At 36.4% G+C, this 19,086-nt stretch overlaps 1 protein-coding gene across 1 annotated transcript; it reads right to left on the bottom strand.

Moving 5' to 3' along the window:
* Positions 1-1,914: 1,914 nt before the first annotated feature.
* Positions 1,915-19,009, bottom strand: LOC139151849 (xanthine dehydrogenase/oxidase-like). The gene is made up of 8 exons (XM_070724867.1): positions 18,905-19,009; positions 10,126-10,350; positions 9,794-9,868; positions 8,390-8,442; positions 7,350-7,536; positions 5,460-5,648; positions 3,710-3,883; positions 1,915-3,131 (listed from the first exon to the last, which is right to left on the bottom strand). Exons 2-8 carry the CDS (start codon positions 10,285-10,287, stop codon positions 3,090-3,092), a joined length of 882 nt encoding a protein of 293 aa, XP_070580968.1. The 5' UTR covers positions 10,288-10,350; positions 18,905-19,009; the 3' UTR covers positions 1,915-3,089.
* Positions 19,010-19,086: the final 77 nt, after the last annotated feature.

The raw sequence follows: 19,086 nt of genomic DNA, 5'->3' as shown, positions 1-19,086 counted from the left end.
AGTTTTTGGTTGGTGTGGCTTGCATACTTTTTGCTCATTTGCATAATTAATGATTTTAGAAAAAACGGATATACATTAAAAACGACTACACACAATTTGATGAGATTTGCTACAGATATTGATCACACCAAGATATATCAGCAGTGGGAAGCATTAAGGGGTGACATGGAAGATAGTTGCTAATTTGCATATTTAATGAACTTTTCTAATTAGGGATATATGTCTGATTTGACTCGATCAAACTTGACCAAACTTGGTATGTATATTAAAGATACTATGATTTAACATTGTTGAAAGTCATTAAGCATTTTATAATTAATTTTAGCAAATTCCTAATTTGCATATTTAATGAACTTTGCTAATAAGGGATATATATTTGAATTAACTGGACCGACGTTGATGAAACTTGCTACATGTATTTGGAGCTACAATGATACAACATTTTTGAAAGTCTTCAAGCATTTTTACTTCAGCCAATTCCGAATTTGCATATTTAATGAACTTTCCCATTTAGGGATATACTGGTATATCTGAATTAACTTGATTGTAGTTGTTGAAACTTGCTATATACATCAAAGATACTGTGATATAACATTATTGAAAGTCAAAAGACATTTTTAATTCAACCAATTCCTAATTTGCATATTAAATGAATTTTCATAATTAGGGATATTTATCTGAATTGACTTGATCAAAATTGATGAAACGTGCTATGTGCATTAAAGACACTATAATACAGCCAATTCCTTATTTGCATATTTAATTAACTTTCCTTATTAGAGACATGTATCTGAATCGACTTGACCAAAGTTGACAACACTTGCTACATATATATTGCAGATACCATGATACAACATTATTGACAATCTTTGAGCATTGTTACTTAAGTCAATTCCTAATTTACATATTTAATGAACTTTGCTTAATAGGGATATATACTGGGATTTACGTGATCAAAGTTGGCAAAACATGCTATGTACATTGATTTTATACCTGGTTAAAACAATACCGAAAGTCATTTCACATTTTCATGTCAGCTAATTTATAATTTGCATATCTAATATATGGCTAATATGGCTTGAAGGACTTGGCAAAAGGTAATTACACTTGCTATATAAAATAATATTTTTATTTCAACTAACTACATATTTGTATACTTCATGACCTTTTAGAGTTAATCAGCGGAGATTATTGTTCATTATGTTGATCATAATACTTTCAATGAAGTTGCAAACATGTGGCAAAGGTTCAAATTTATACATAACCGGTATATAATGAAACACGTGAGCATTTTCAGTTCATATCTGGTTTAATGACTTTGACAAGAAGATGCCCGATTTACTGACCATTCATTCCCATCACCGAAAACGTTGATTTTCGACTGGTCTTACAAAGTCTCATACCAAATTTCAAGTGGGGTGCTCTTCCTTGGTTATCGCATAGTAATTCATTGATTAATCAATTAGTCAATTAATCAATTAATCAGTTATGAAGAACTGATTGTTGATTAGTAATGAACTACGTTATTAGTCAACAAACTCCTTAGCTAGTGGACGATGTTGGACGGTTACTGTGCATTACAAGGGTTGATTCTGTGAGAACTGGTAATATAATGTTCTTTTCACAAACTTAAGATTCAATTTCGAACTGTCAGACGTTCAGCCTATTTGGAGTGTTTTGTTTGACTTAAATGAGATGTTCGGATACATTTGCAGGCATTGTTGAACCCTTTGTGAATGTATTAAGAAAGTGTGTACTTAGAAATAGTGGTGGACACAGTAGCTTCACTCCTTCGAAAAAAGGAAGTGTTGCATAATTGAATGATCTTAGTTTGGATATACTTTTGACGTTTTAACAAAAGAAAAAACAAATAAACAAAACAACCACAGCTGTTTTGACTACAAGAACGGACAGAAATACGACCCTTTATTGATTCTTTATATCTAATGTACAGATCATATGTATACCCACACCAACGACCATGTGTTGATTAGCTTTCCGTTTATTACAACTAGCACTCTTGTACGAAGAATCCAGTTTGTATAGTGTCCATGGTACTTTACACAGAATAAAACCATGTTCTATTGCTGCTTTCCTTATATTTCGTCTACCGCCTATTGTCAAAATTTAACCCTCCAAAACCATTTTTTAAAACTTTCACCCTCTAAATTCTAACTTAACTCTATCCCAGGTAAAACATCTAGTATAATAATTTACTAATTTTTCCGTACAATCACGCAAGGCTTGCAATGATATTGTATGACCATATTAATGCATTAGCTAGTAAATATGTCAGGAGATTTTCTTTTGGAAGCTGTTCTACAAACTTAAAGGCCATGTAATCAAAGTCGTTACGCGTAACTAAAAATCGCCAGCTTTGAACTTATTATCCATTGTCTAGCATGATAATCTTCCAGTGCCGGTCAAAATGTTTTAAAACTTCTAGTATTAGTCACAATAAATTGTTTGGCTGGAATACGACACTTCCATAGAATTTGTCAAATGAAGGTAACACCCTACAAGAGTCTTGCCAGTCTTATTGATCGTTCTGATAATAAAAAATAGTGATGCGTGGCAACCTTGTAGCGACCACAGTCGATCGTGCAACTGAGCAAATCGTCTCGCATTTGCAACTAGTAATTCCTTTTCTTTTGCAAGAAATTAGAAAAAAAACTCAAGTAAGGATGGCACAAGTCCCCTTTTCAAGAAAATGAAAAATTACCTTTAGGCAATAATATGTAACCTTACGAACAGTTAAACATACACCTCATATAAGACTGCTGTGTGTCTAGACTACGACAAGGAAACTAAAGTAGCATTAACGAGTTATTTTGAACCATTAGTTGTCGGTGCATATGACAAAGTCGCTACAATAAACAAGCATGTCGATTCGGTGATGTGCAATTTCTCACTTGTGTAGACGTTGAGTTACCGAGTCAAAGTACGAAATACATTTACTGTATGTTTTGAAAGATATGCCCGTGTGTGATGAAATTTATGCAAAACTAGATTCCGTGATGAGTTGGTTTGTCTTCTTTGGTGGCTCTGTTGGTATCCGAAGGAGTAAGCGTGTACTAACGAACTTCGAATTAGGGTCTGACGAAGAACTCACAGTCGAATGTGGTTTGGTCCTGTAGAATACAAAAAGCACCTATTTTAGTTTCAATAGATAGCCCCTAGTTTTGCCAACACTGGTGATTACAACATTGAAGATAGTTGCAATTATATCAAAAGAACACAAAATGCAAAGAAGGGGACACAATAAAAAGGAATGAAGGCAGCAGCAGTATTGAGGAAAGACAAAAAAAGAAAAAAAGAAGAAAAACCAATATGGGCCAAGCCGATAGGCTGCCTTACCCTGACAAAGCAAAGGCGGCCAGAAAAGCAACAGAAGTAATAAGTACAGCAATGAAAATCATCTTATTCATTACAATCAGCATAGTTTCTTCTTTACAAATAAAATGTCAAAAAGGCAATTGCGAAACTTAAGCACGTTAGTTTTGCAAATTTCTTACCACTTGTGGTGTTAAATCTTACCAAAGAATAAAAAGTGTAAAACTTGTCCTAGCTCACCAGAATTTGCTGAGGTTGAATTGTTTTAAACTAACCATATAATAAATATTTGAACTTATTTGCAAAATAGTGATAAATACAGAAACATAATTTCATTTCTCTTGTTTCTGAATTATTGAGCTAGACTTTGGCTTACATTCACATCCTTGGTGAATTCATCAGCGCATGCAAGCCTTATCCTTTCTGGAGTGGCCGGACTGTCCAATCTAAATGGACCATCAAGTCCAGCATCGGCTCTGGCTGACGATACCGCATCCTTTATCGCAGGATGAGCTGCAAATGCTAGGTGGACTGGCGGTTCTCCAATAGCCTTTTAGATAATTAGGGAGAAACAAAATTTGGTTAACGAACATAACAGATACTTCTCCAAACTGATATTTAAAACAGATCGCATCTTACAATATTACACCTGTACTAAGTAGACAGACGCATGTTTGAATAAAGCATGTGTGTTGAAAAACAAACTACATGTACATCACAAATGATATTTTTTTGTAATTGAAAAGACAGGATAATTTTTGTATCTATTTTATTAAATTGTAGTCTAACGGAAACTTAATCCCATAAATCCGTAAGATAGCAAATTTGTGAAAATAATGTCAATATGGCAATCTGCTGATGATGGCGAAGAATAAATTCGAAAAAATAAAGAGTAAATTTTATATAGAATAACCGCATATAATGTTTGTGTTAAGTGTGGAAGAAATTGATCTAAAAATGTTTTAATTTACTTCAGTGAAAAAGCTTGGATACACATCATTCTATGGGAGGATCGACCCGAATATGCATCTGATAGTGATTGCAGTTGGTGCATTAGTTTTAAAACAAGAGACCTGCTGGCCGATAGCGCTAAGAGAATAACTATTTGTGACACATGTGCTGATAAAGGTGGAAATCTTTGATAGCTCATTTCAGGATAGCCTGCCAAAAATGGCAAAAATACACAATTGAAGATTTCATCATAATTTGAACATATCACATTAAGATCATCCCTACGAACATGTCTACAAAACATCCTAAAGCTATCAGACAAGTAATTTTTGATAACAATTTTTGACTAAAATTACCAAAATTGCAGATTTCATCATAGTTTTGATATATCACAGTCAGATAATGTCTAGCAACCTGCTTATCAAATATCAAAGCTATCAGACGAGTAATTTTTGAAAAACAGTTTTTTGACCATTATAGCAAAAATGCCATAGCAAAGAATACAAAGTTGCAGAGTTTATTATAATTTCAATATATCACATTAAGATGATCCCTAGGAACCTGCACACAAAATATCAAATACCAAAGTGGCAAAATTTGTCCTAAAATACAAACTTTTAGATTTCATCATAAATTTAATATATCACAAGTTGATCATCTCTATAAATCTGTATACCAATTATACCGAAGCAATCGATTTTGGTGAACATTTTTTTGTGACCCAAAAATGCCAAAAATTGCCTTAAAAATATACAAATTTGCATATTTCTGCACATTTGTAAGAAATCTGAAATAGGTGAATCCTAGGGACCTTTATTGCCAATATCAAAAGCTGTCTGATCAGTAGTATTGATGAAGATTTGTAAAGATTTTTTGATCGAAAACAGCAAAAAAAACTACCAAAATACAAATATGCAAGCTTCACCACAATTTGAACAAATCAATCGGACAAGCAGTTTCAGAGGAGAAGGCAATTGTTGACGGACAGTAAACGAACAGACGACGGACGGACGGACAATGAACTGATGGATGACAGAGGGACGACGACGGATAATTAGCCCATTTGATGAGCTCTGTATCTCTGACGGTGGAGCTAAAAGAGAATATATAATCTAAAATTGATCGTCAACTGTGCATTCTATGAAAGTTTGCCTCTGTTAAATTTTCTCGCTCACTTTTGATGAATATAATCCAACTTTGCATGGCGCCCTCTTCAACAAAGTAACGTTGAACTCGCTAGGGATATCACCGATCTGTGGTATTCTATACATCCCGGGACCTTTAGTCAGTAGTTTCCCTTCCTTAGAGTATCGAAGTTCTTCTAAAGTGTACAGCCCATAACCTTGCATAAATCCACCTTCAATCTACAAACAAAACAGTGGTAATTTATGATTCAGATACAATATACTCTACTAATCAATGTGCACGTGGTGAAAACAACTAAGGGACTGGACAAAAATTACAGGCGGGAGGGCCTGTGTGTTCTTCTAAAGTGTAGCCCATAACATTGTATAAATCCACCTTCAATCTACAAGCAGAATAATGGTAATTTATGATTCAGATACAATATACTCGACTGATGAATGTGTACGTGGCGATTAATGTGCACGTGGTGAAAAAAACCTAGGGGTTGGACAGAAATTACAGGCCGAGGGCCTGTGTGTTATTCTAAAATGTACAACCCGTAACCTTGCATAAATCCACCTTCAATCTACAAACAAAACAGTGGTAATTTATGATTCAGATACAATATACTCAACTGATGAATGTGCACGCGGTGATGAATGTTAACATGGTGAAAACAACTTAGGGACAAGACAGATATTACAGGCGGGAGGGCCAGTGTGTTCTTCAAAGATGTACATAAATCCACCTTCAATCTATCAACAGAATTGTGGTAATTTATGATTCAGATAGAAAATAGTCTACCAATTAAGGTTCCAAGACAAGAAATAGACCTTTTTAAGCTAATAATTCTCTAGTGATTAATGACCTCAAAACCCTCGTAAATCATATATTTTCGGAAAGCTTAGATATAGGGGAACATTTTGGTTACCATAGTGTTACCATTGTTTGCATAACTATCACGTGACAGGTAATTTGCATAACCTTTCAAAAATCGGTTTCCCTATGTTTTGTTTCAATGCTTTGAAATATAACGCTAACATTTTTGTGAGTGCAAGCTCCAAAGTGTGTCTCAGAATTTTTTAAAACCTTCTAAAACAATTTTAAAGCCCGAAAAAATTCCAGAGCGGTTAATTTAATGCCAGTCGATTGCTTTAAATTGTGCTCCAAAAAAAACTGAGCAAGATATAAAAAATCTGCGACACACTTTGGCAGAGCGTTGTGATCGGATATTTGGAAGAATTGAGACAAAACATAGGGAAAACCGATTTTGAAAGGTTATGCAAATTACCTGTCACGTGATAGTTATGTAAACAATAGTGACACTGTTGTTACCAAAACGTTTCCCTATATCTAGGCTTTCGGAAAATATATAATTCACGGCGGTTCTGAGCTTCTTAACCGCTAGAGAATTGTTAGATTAAAAAGGTCGATTTCTTGTGTTAGAACCTTAATGTGCAGGTGGTGATGAATGTGCACGTGGTGAAAACAGCTTAGGGACTGGATAGAAATTACAGGCGGGAGGGCCTGTCTGATCGCTAAAGCGTACAAGCCATAACCTTGCATAAATCCACCTTCAATCTTTTAAATAGAAAATTGTTTGGAGTAAGACGGAAAGTCTTCTTCAAATACTTCGGACTGAGTCTTATCCAAACATTTTAGACTCTGAAACTTATGTAGTTTGTTCTGCCCATAGTTCACAGATAAGACTGATTTGAAACCTTTTGATAAACTTAACATTTGACTGTACTTACAGTTTGATATGAATTTTAATGTTAACGGTTGCAGCCATTTCACAATTTTCGAATACCTGTAGATTGTGTATTTGTAACTTGATTTTGAAGATTTCTACGATCAGAGCACTTGAACAAAATTTTAAAATTTTCATTGTGCAAATGAACACAACTCCAGAGGTAGTGTTTTCTGTAGTAAGAGCGTACCTGTCCAATGTCTAGTGCTGGGTTCAAACTGTCTCCAACGTCCATGACTATATCTGCACGTTTCAACTGATGATCCCCTGTCAAGCAGTCCACTTCCACTTCACAACACCCTGCACCATAGCTGAAATAGTACTGAGTTTTGGAGTTCTTCAGGTTGTCCCAGTCGAAACTAATATGATACGGATATCTGATAGTAAACAAGCCAAATCAAATTTCACATTTCTTGGATTAGTAAAAGAAGTCCTTTATGGCAGATCTTCCAGTGATTTTTAGCCCTCGTGTGCACACACTTGAGCTAATGTCATAGCGATGTCTGTCTGTCTGTCCGTGTCTGTGTGAGTGTGTAAGTGTGTGTGTGTGTTTCAGTCTGTCTGTTTACATGATAACTAAAACTTCTGAACGGATTCAAGTCAGATTTGGTAGACTGGTACCATATGCTAATTACAAGACCGATTATATTTTGGTTAGTGTGGCTTGCATATTGATGAAGGTGTGAAATATCATTTTTAATATAATGGTTTTCTATGGAGACAATAATGACAGTGTCGACATGTATCAAGAAATACTGCACAAAATTTCATGAAATGACAATCTCAAAACATTATGATGATACTTTGTGTATCTTGTCAATTATGTGCTCATTTGCATATTCAATGAACTTTTGTAATTAGTGATATAGCTCTTAAAAACACCAAATCCGACGAAACTTGCATCAAATATTGATCTGATGTGTATCTAATTGTAATGAGAGGCATTGGGCAGTGTCAAGTTCATAAATACCTCATTTGCATATTTAATGAAGTTATATAGTTAGTAATATAACTCAGAAATGACTACCCCAAATTTGATGAAATATGCTGCAGACATTGATCTGCTAAATATCTTATTGTTACATGAAGCACTGATTAGTGTCAAAATAACAAATAGCTCATTTGCATATTCAATGAAGATTTGTAATAAGTCATATAACTCCGAAATGACTGCACCAAATTTGATGAAATTTGATCAAATGAAGTTTTGTAATTGGTGATTTAACCTACTTGAAAAATCCAGATGCCGACAAGCTTATTCTTTTCATGTATGCAGCGTTCACCTGTAACAGAAATTAGATATTCTTTGCAAAGTCACGTTTCTAATATTTGTTAATTGTTCATTATTCATCGGATAAGTCCATTATTAATGAACCTAAGCGTAAATTTGCAGTGGTAGTCAACTCGGAAGGAGTATTCTAATGATATATGTATAGTGGGACAATGACGATTCCAAGACCCCGTCAATGTGTATTACAATAGTAGTATAACCATAGAAGAAGAGTGATTAATTTTAATCTCCGTTCCATGGTGCATATGCGCCCAGGAATTGTCGCGTCTCCCTAAACCTGCTCACTTCTTGACACTTTATGCAATACATACGAAAAAAAACTTTCTATTTGTATGTATTCTGCTGAATTCTGTTGCATGCGTTTAGATCCCCACTCATTTTTAACAACTCGTTTTGAACTCTTTAGTCACCAAATTAAACTTCAGCATGGGGTTCAGGATCCTTGGAAGTAGCTTGAATAGGGAAATGTATTTTATCCGTGTTCAAATATGATAGATTACGTTGTTGGAGTTAGCAGATTACACTTACTTTTCTCCACAGATTTCCACACCTTTCCAGTTTCCATTTATTGTGATATATTTCAAAACCATCAAAACGTGATTTTTTAAGCATTTCGTCCTCTTTAGATTATTCTTTCATACCGTTCTTACGAACGCGACTCCAAAAGCTCAACAATTTATCATTATAATACTAGAACCAAGTAATGTATTCCTGAAAGTACAGTGGTTATTTCAAATACCCCTGATTCTTTACCGCAAACGATTAATTAAAAGATGTTCATGTATGCTTTTTAACCTTCATATATACGAACGTCTTGTATCTTGTTTAAATTATATTTGTTTCTGTTGGTGTACCTTTTCCCACGTGATTTTGCAACTTTTGTTGGCTTTCCCTATTGAGATATATCTTAGCTCTATAATTTTTGTTATGTTGTTGTACATAGGATGTACAAAAAGCTACCTCAGTTGACTTAGAGCAGTAACATTTAGAGCAGTAATATTCAAAACTTAAAAAATCCACTTGATTAACTTTTCCAAAGATGTAATTGTCGATCTTCGATCTTATTCAGGACTGTCTTTGCTGGTCACCATGAACAACTACATTGATATATTACATCTCTTTGACAGGAAACGTAAAATTTTGCCATACCCTTTGTCGTAAAATACGTCTCATTTAAGAGTGCCGAGCGTAATGTTTATTCCTTATGAATTTCTACTTATGCGGCGAAAATTGCAATATCATTTTGCTAAGAGCTAGCATCATGGTTATTCTGTCAGTTTAAAAGTAAAAATAAATTGAACATTTACAATTATGTCAAATGTCATTGTTCACACACAGCTTACCCATTCTTCCCATGATCCCTTCGGGTTCTCATACATTAATGGTTCAAGTCTCTCCATCAAGGTTTCACAAGCGATCTGTAAGGGAAGCACATGAGTTTACCATTTGTATCTACTTGCCTGTATGCCAACCTATCTTTGTATCTACCTGTCTGCCTATGTCTTTGTCTGTCAATTATTTGTCTAACTCATTATCTAATTTATCGTAATGGTTGCTTTTTGTGCCTTTGATTATTATATGCTATGAAAAAAATGATATTTCAGCTTCCTAAGTTTTGGCGTCGTTTGGTCACATGACAAGTGTTTGCATACTATGGCTTTACTTTACATCTTACCTTGACAGCATTTCCATACAAATCAGTTCCTGTTGACCCTCCCGTTTCTATGGCATTCGGCACCTTGTCACTGCTGGTCTCATTGATGTGGATTCGTTCTTGGGGAATGTGCAGGGCACGACTGGCGATCTGTACAGTTTTGGTGTACAAACCTTGACCCATTTCTATGCCACCGTGAGTGATCAACACAGAGCCGTCTAAGTAGATGTGTACCAGGGCTGAAGCCTGCGATGGTGAACGGAAACTACTACTATGATCGATTCTTAATTTTATCAGGATACAGCAATTCCGTTCGAATCAATGCCTACCAAGGATTTTAATATAATCATCATCATCATTATCATCATCATCATCATCATCATCATCATTTAAATAATGTAAGAGTCAATCTTGTTTGGTTTTAAGTAGCTTTAAAAGTACATTGTCCTTGTAATTTGCTAGTAAAGTCAGCAAAGGCGAGCATTTTCGACAACAGTATGACTTACGATATATAACATGCTCTTGTCAAATGTGCATGAAACCAAAGTGATACAATAACGAACAAGGATATGTCTGTCATCAGCAATCATAGTCAAATGCTCATATATGCTTTGGCGGTGTGCCTGTTTTGCTCAGTCAAACGCCCCTAAAAGTAAAACATTGTAAGGTATGGTTTACAAATTCAATTAACTAATACAATTGGCGAAAAAGGAGAATATATATATATATATATATATATATATATATATATATATATATATATATATATATATATATATATATAATATATATATATATATATATATCAACATAAGATTACTTCAAGTACAAAGTAATAATTTTTGTTATTTAAGTTTCATGCATCCAGCAATCTTCAGACAGAAGTGAAAGGATTCTTAGGTTCACACTAAATTATATGTTTTGGACGTACCATTCAATTTTCTAGATGGTGTAAAAATTTGATAAATTGTATTTGTTTCGGTGGCGATATTTTTGAAACCAATTCAGCGTAGATTTGTCAGCATTGATAATAAGCAGATTTTATGATGTACAAAGTTTACATCGCTTGCTTATGTTAGATTAGCTCGATACTTTGTCGATGAGAAATAAATAAATAAATAAATAAATAAATAAATAAATAAATATATATATATATTATATATATATATAAATATATATATATAATATATATATATATATATATATATATATATATATATATATATATATTATATTTCAAACATAAACGAACATCAACGGTCACGTTCTTTTCAAGTAAGAGTCAATTTTGTGAGATACTGTATGATATCTCTGACTTTTGAACTAAGAAAACAAGGTAGTTGTCACAATGACTGAAATAATTAAATGAACTGACAGTCAAAAAATACTTAAGTTATGCGGAGCCCCGTGCCCTAATGACGTCCTTCCATCATGTGACATATTTGTTCACAAAATTGAATGATAAATAGCAATTTTCTCTCTAAAATTGAAATGTATGATAAATCTAGACGTTTATACGATACACTGAAAGTTAATTTATGATAGACCTGTGATAGACTTCCAAACACTGGCGATGCTCTGTGTTACAACATGTGTTTATACTTTAAGTAACGTATTTTCACTAAGTTGTTGTAAAAATAAAACTTGAAGAGAAAATAGTAACTGGCGTAACTGTCACCCCTACAATTTGAAAAAAAATCCCCTCCCACTATTTCCCATCCGCCTCTCCACTCCGGGTACTGCTTTCCCTCTTCCTACAAAATATTTTTATTGCCTTTCCTCTCAGCAAAAGTGCCCCCTTTGTCACATGCTTATCGCTTACCAAACTCACCGCCCTCCAATTATGTCATCCAATGTTGTCAACTGAATAATGCCACTTTGACCCACTAATTGACCGCATATGAACTGAATGTGCTCACTTGGTTTACAGCAGGTTTATTACATAATAGTAAGCTTCACCAAGCAATCGGATATCAGATCAACATCTGTATCACGTTTTATTAAATTTAATACTGAAATTTCGGAGTAATATCACAAAGGCCATTTAAAGATTTTTTTGTTTGCCGTCGTCCTTGGATTTTTGAAAACTTACCAACCAGCCAGGGCAAAAAACAAAAAAGGCAAAAACCCCCAAGTTTATTAACATACACTTGCTTTTTATTTAGTTTCCTTTGGAAAAATAATATTTTAAATTGTAATAGCGTTAATATTGTGCTTCTTTTCTTAATTTCCTCTGAAAACCTACCAGCACGCGGACGGCAAACAACGAATTTCATTTCAAGCGCCTAATTACAAAGTTCATCAAATATCCAAATAAACCCTTAATTAACTTGACACTTCTCAGTGCTTCACGCGATAACTACACATTTATGAGATCAATATCTGTAGCAAGTTTCACCAAATTTTGTGCCATAATTTCAGAGTCATATCACTAATTACCAAGTTCATTAAATATGCAAATGAACACTTAATTAATTTTACAGTACTCATTGCTTCACAACACAGTCAGATACCTGTCGGATCAGTATAAGCAGCAGATTTCATCAAATTTGGTGAAATCATTTCGGAGTTTATGACTAATTACAAATCTTCATTAAATATGAAAATGAGCCATTTATTAATTTGACACTGCCCAGTGCTTCATAGTACAATTAGATATTAGCAGATCAATATCTGTTGGAGATTTTCTCCAAATTTGATGCCATAATTTCAGAGTCTAATATCACTAATTCATTACGATATGATCCCTCAATTAACTTCACACTACTGAATGCTTCACAACATAGTCAGATGTCTGTCGGATCAGTATTTGCAGCAAAATTCATCAAATTTGGTGCAGTTATTTCGGAGTAATATTATTTATTACAAAAATTCATTAAATATGCAAATGAGGTATTTATTAACTTGACACTGCCCAATTTTCTCAGTACAAATAGGTACATATCAAATCAATATTTGTTGCAGATATCATTAAAATGTGATGTAGGAATTTCAGAGTTATATCACTAATTACGAAAGTCATTAAATATGTAAATGAGCAGATGATTGACATGCCACTCAAAGTATCATCATAATCTGCTGAGATTGTCATCTGTGAAAAGTTTCATGAAGTTTTGTGTAGTATATTTTGATAATTGTGGACTCTGTCATTACTGTCTCTAGAGAAAAACCATTATATGAAAAAATGACATTTCATATCTTCATTAATATGCAAGCCAAACCGACCAAAATCTAACAAGTCCTTGCAATTAGCATATGGTACCTGTCTACTAAATCTTACTTGAATCCGTGGAAGCATTTTTGAATTATCGTGTGTAACGTTATGGACAAAAACTGAACTTCATCACGTAGACCTGTTCACCCCTGCCGATAAATAGTATCAGCTTGCGCAGGCTTTTTCCGTTGTTGTTGAGGCACATGTTTTCGAGCCTTGAATCAATCCACGTCCTCTCGGACAAGTTGTTGTTATAAATAACTTGTCTTTCGTCATTTATTTGACGTCATTTGAGGCATGACGTTACTTGGTGTCAGGAGTAGCGACCGATGCTAAAATGGAAGCATTTTGAGTGGTCCTGAACATGGCAATCGAGCTCAAAGACAGCTGTCCAGGCGACGTGAGTACAGAGAACGGTAAAGAAACTTTCTCATTTGCATATAGTTAAGACGGTGCAGTTCTCCCGCCGTAGACAATGTCACAAGAACAAGCAACAGTTTCCGTCCAGTCGTCCACTTTTGTGTCCAATGTTCCATTGCCACCCAAACTAGACTTAAAGGGTGATATATCGAAAAACTGGAAGAAATGGAAACAGATTTGGGACGCGTATGAGACTGTGACAAAACTGGATGAGAAAGACCACAACAGTAGAGTAGCTTCTTTCATCACGTGTATTGGAGTCGATGCCCTTGACACACATATCAGCCTACCTTATCAAAATGAAGGTGAGAAGGGACGTATCGACAAAATTTTAGAACTTTGGACAATCTACTGTGTTGGGAAAACCAACGTTATCTATTAGAGATATGTGTTCAATAATCGAGCACAAGAGCCAGAGGAATCCATAGAGGCGTATGCCTCAGTTCTGCGTGGCCTGGCGACAACGTGTAACTACGGCACACTAAACGATGAACTGATAGGATTGTCTGTGGTCTATGAGAAAATAGCGTAGAAGAAAATTGCTCCAGGAAGCAGATCTAACACTCACTAAATGCTTGGATATATGCAAAGCTGCTGAAAGCACAATCGTACAAATAAAGGCCATTGCTGGTGAACCTACTGAGCAAGCACAAGTAAATGCAGTAACCAGAAAGACGAGCAGAGAAAGTCAGCCCAATAATGAGCAAAATGTGGTGATTGAGTGTAAATTCTGTGGCCGTCGCCATGACAGAAAGAAAGAAAAGTGTCCAGCATATGGTAAAACTTGTGCAGCATGTAGCAAACGACGAAATCATTTTGCCAGGAAATGTGATAGAAAGGGCAAAGAAGATGGAAAGAGAAAGAAGAAAGTATATGTCTTGGATCAAACATATGACACTGAAGGATCCGCGGATGATGACGGAGTCTTGTCAGTTTTGTTTGGTGACAATATTAAGAGTTTTCAAGTGAACGCCATTAATAAGTCATGATACTCAAATAGGATGATGGCAACAATGGAAATAGCAAACAAACCAGTCCGGATGCAGATAGACTGTGGTATATACACAATGTGCTGCTAAATACAACATGTACCGAAGGGGACGGTTATCGAGAATTACAGTGGTAACCTTAAGATGTATAGCAAGTCAAGAATGCCGATACTTGGGATTACGAATCTGCCAGTGTGTAACCCAAAGACTAATAAGACATACAAAGTGGATTTTGTTGTGGTTAGGGGCAAGTATACACCACTGTTGGGTTCAGTCACAGCTCAAGTGATGAAATTGATAACTGTAGAACGAAACAATATGCAAGTGAACAATATGGACATTCAGCGTCCACTGTCAGATGTAGAGTTGGGTGAGAGACTAACCAAAGAGAAAATACTGTCAACATATGGTGATCTATTCGAGGGATTAGGCTGCATGGAAGGCAAGCTGCACTTGGAGGTAGATGAGTCAGTTGTTCCAGCCATAATGCCGCCGCGTCGAGTACCTGTTGCATTGAAACAAAAACTCAGAGATGAGTTGGATCGACTAGAGAAACGTGGCACTATAACAAAAGGTAGATGAGCCTACCAAATGGGTATCAAGCCTTGTGATTGTGAAGAAATCTACGGGAGCCATTCGTGTATGTATTGACCCAGAACATTTGAATAGAGCACCGAAGAAAAGTCATCATCCCCTTCCTGTCATTGAAGATGTTTTACCAGAGCTCACTAATGCTAAGGTCTTCAGTAAAGCAGACCTTAAAGAGGGTTTCCTGCAGATAGAGCTTGATGAAGAGTCAAGCCTACTGACTACATTTCAGACCCCATGGGGTCGATATCGATGGTTGAGAATGCCATTCGGTGTCTCACCTGCACCTGAGTATTTCCAGCAGAAATTTGGCCAGAACTTAGAAGGCGTGCCATGTGTATATCAGATTACAGTTGGTGTTCTGATACGAGGTCAGGGTGACACCATATAGGAAGCCAACAGAGATCAGGACAGAAACATGATAGGCCTGTTAGAACAATGCAGACAGAGAAATATCAGACTAAACAAAGATAAACTAGAGTTGAGACTCACTGAGATGCCATTCTATGGACATCTCTTAACCGATGAAGGCCTGAAGCCATATCCGAAGAAAGTGGAAGCAGTACAAAAAATGGAGAAGCCATCAGATACAGCTGGAGTACAGCGAGTGGTTGGAATAGTGAAATAACTATCAAAGTTCCTGCGTGATGTGTCAGATATGTGCGAGCCACTGCGAAGACTCACTCACAAAGGTGTTGAATGGCAATGGTCTCGGGAACAAGATGAAGCCTTTGAGAAAATCAAACAAGCAGTGACTGCTGCCCCAGTATTGAGATACTTTGATCCTGGACTACCGACAGAAGGGCAGGGTGGTGCATCCTCCAAAGGCTTCGGATTTGTACTCATGCAGTAAGGTCAGCCAGTCACCTGTACCAGTAGAGCACTTACAGCTGCTGGGCAGAAATACTCACAGATAGAGAAGGAGCTTCTTTCTCAAGTTTTCGGTATGGAACACAACGACCAGTATGTTTATGGCCGCAGAGTAACATTACGGACAGACCATAAACCATTAGCTTCGATGCATAGGAAGCCATTAGGCTGCGTTCACAAAAAAAACGGTTAGGGGGGGGCTGGAGGAATTCAGGGGGGATTCGAAAATTTTGGGGGTAGTGGAGGGGGGGGGACTTGAAAATTTTGCTCTACCTGTAGGGGGGACTTTAATTTTTGAGTCCCTTTTGAGTTTCACATTTTCCAATTCCAAGTTTTTGTAGATATGAATACCATTTTTTATGTCATCAAAATGTTGTAATGTTAGTAATAATTGAACAAAATCTAGAACCATTTTGTCCCATTTCATGACTTTTATCTCGAAAAAAATCTAAACGTGTGATTTGTCGTAAAAAACAAACTTGAGCCTCGTAATAGGGCAGAAACTGCAACTGTCAATGATTTCTGCAATATTTTTATGCAATATAACAACTACAGTTTTTTGCTATCTCCCTACAGCATGCTCAAACACACAATATTTAGTTTGTCGACAAAGCCTGTGTATATAAATATAAATATGTATTTGGTGATAATTTAATTGAAGTCCAGACAGACAGTCAGTTGTCAGTGATACAAATGCATGGTACACATACATAGGCTGTGATAGCAAGCTGAATACTGGACAATTCAACATGCTGTAGGGAGTAGAACAAGAACGCAGTTGTAAAACGGAACAAAAATATTGCCAAAATTATCAAAGTTAATACAGCTACTGCCTACGGGTAGTGTCACTATCAGATACTACCCTGCTACTGCAGTGTCACTGTCACTGCATACCTGAACAGTGACAAAGACAGCTCTGACTCTGATGTACATTGTAGTTGAAGAAGAGTTTTGGTCAAATGACACTCATGACAGTGAAACTCACTTGTACACAAGATCAGGCCAGAGAGCAACACATGGAAGAAAACATAGAAATGTTTTATATACACTCGCTATCGCTCGTGCATATATGTCGTGAACTGGTCAAAATCTTGTGGTATACCATTGCTAGGTGTGCTTTATTTTCACATGGGAAATTTTTGTAAATCTTGATGGTTTTCTAGGGTTTGTTGATAATATCATGAAAATACCAGACTCTGCCTCGACCATTAACATTTATCTATAGGCTTGGGCAAGACTGAAAGCCAAAATACGCATGCTCGCCAAGCCTTGTTAATTCTTGACTTTCCGCTTGCCCTTGGCCATAAATGAATAATAATGGTCAGGGCATCACCCATTATTTCTAAATATTAATTACATTAATCATTAATTAATATGGTTAAAATAAGTGTGATAAGGGCATTTATGTACAAGAAAATAAATTTTGAAATTTCCTCAAATGCACTCCATGTATACAAGGCTGCCAATAGAACAAGGAACAATTTTTTCCAATACAAAACTGACTACATTTTTGCACTCTGTAGACTTGCTCCAAGTCTGTGGGCATATAAATATCAAAAATTAATAAATTGAAGGAATAAACTTCTGCAGACTGCAAGGCTAGGTGGTGGGCTGGTGCTCAGAGAGTGGGGTGAATGCTTTTCCCCACAGACTTGTAAACCTTGCAGGGTTTCAGTAGCGATAAATAATTCATATGACGTCAGGTAATAAATATGCATGACATATAATCTCAATCTTAATCAAGCATAATTTTCCAACTTATTTAAAGTGGGAATATTGAGGAATGGTTTGTATAAACATGTTTTCAGAATTTTTAAAACAGTCTGTGAATCTGTCTAAACATGGAAGATATTTTTGCCTTCCCTGGGGAATCACAGCGGTTCAATTACAATGTATCATTATGAATCATGAGAATCTCCAGTCCTGTGTTGCATCAGTAAATTTCAAAATTGAAATAGCAGCTTGTCACCTTCCCTTATTTTTGCAAACACGGCCTCCAGATCCAACCACAGCACTGCAAAAAATTGCATACAAGCTCTGCGTATGTGTGAATAGGTTGTCAAACTTTGAGGCGTCACCGTTCTCCCAAGGCTATGATGATAATGATAACTATGAGTTAATTTCGAGCCTGGGGTGTGTTACCGGCGTTATACGGCCGTAAAAGGCCGGCAACACATACAGCGCCCTGCCACGCAGAGCTATAGATATAGCCATGCTGTGATTAACGTCTGCGTGCAGAACTTTCATTTCTCGGCGGTTCAGCAATAAAGTGGTCTTCCCTGCAGGCGTCTACTGACAATATAGTATACGTTTGTACGTTTCGTGTGACTGTATGTTGTAACAACACATGATGATTGACAAAACACCGAAACCAGTGCGATCTCACTGCAATATCAATACAGCAACTCTGCGTGGCATGCTGTACGTGTTGAGGCTGACCAGCTGCAGTATCAGTACAGCAGCTTGCGCTTGAGGTTTTGCCTGGGTATTTGGGTCGGACGGCAAAACCTCGAGCCACTGTGCAGTTTTACACACACTGCTACAGCAGTGCCACGCATAGCTGCAGTACAGTAGCTCGAGGTTTTGCCTGGGTATCTGGGTTGGACGACAAAACCAGATTTGCCGTCCGACCCAAATACCCAGGCAAAACCTCGAACTTACTGTACTGCAGCTATGCCAGGCAGAGAGCTATATTAAGCGGCAGCATACTGTTACTTACGTGGAAGAAAGGACTTCGCCAGTCGAGGAAAATACGTGATCATCAGCTGCTACCCTACAATGGTGAGACTTGCAGTACGATGTAACAAAACGCAACTCATACGCGATCGACCGCGGGGCCGCATAATGAAGTGACTTCGGCGAGTTCCGCCTGGGCATTCCTCGTACAGTCTTCGGGTCACG

The sequence above is a fragment of the Ptychodera flava genome, chromosome 15 (assembly GCF_041260155.1).
Source record: "Ptychodera flava strain L36383 chromosome 15, AS_Pfla_20210202, whole genome shotgun sequence".
Lineage (NCBI taxonomy): Eukaryota > Metazoa > Hemichordata > Enteropneusta > Ptychoderidae > Ptychodera > Ptychodera flava.
The sequence above is the reverse complement of the archived record's forward strand: the minus strand, read 5'-3'. Positions and strand labels throughout refer to the sequence as shown.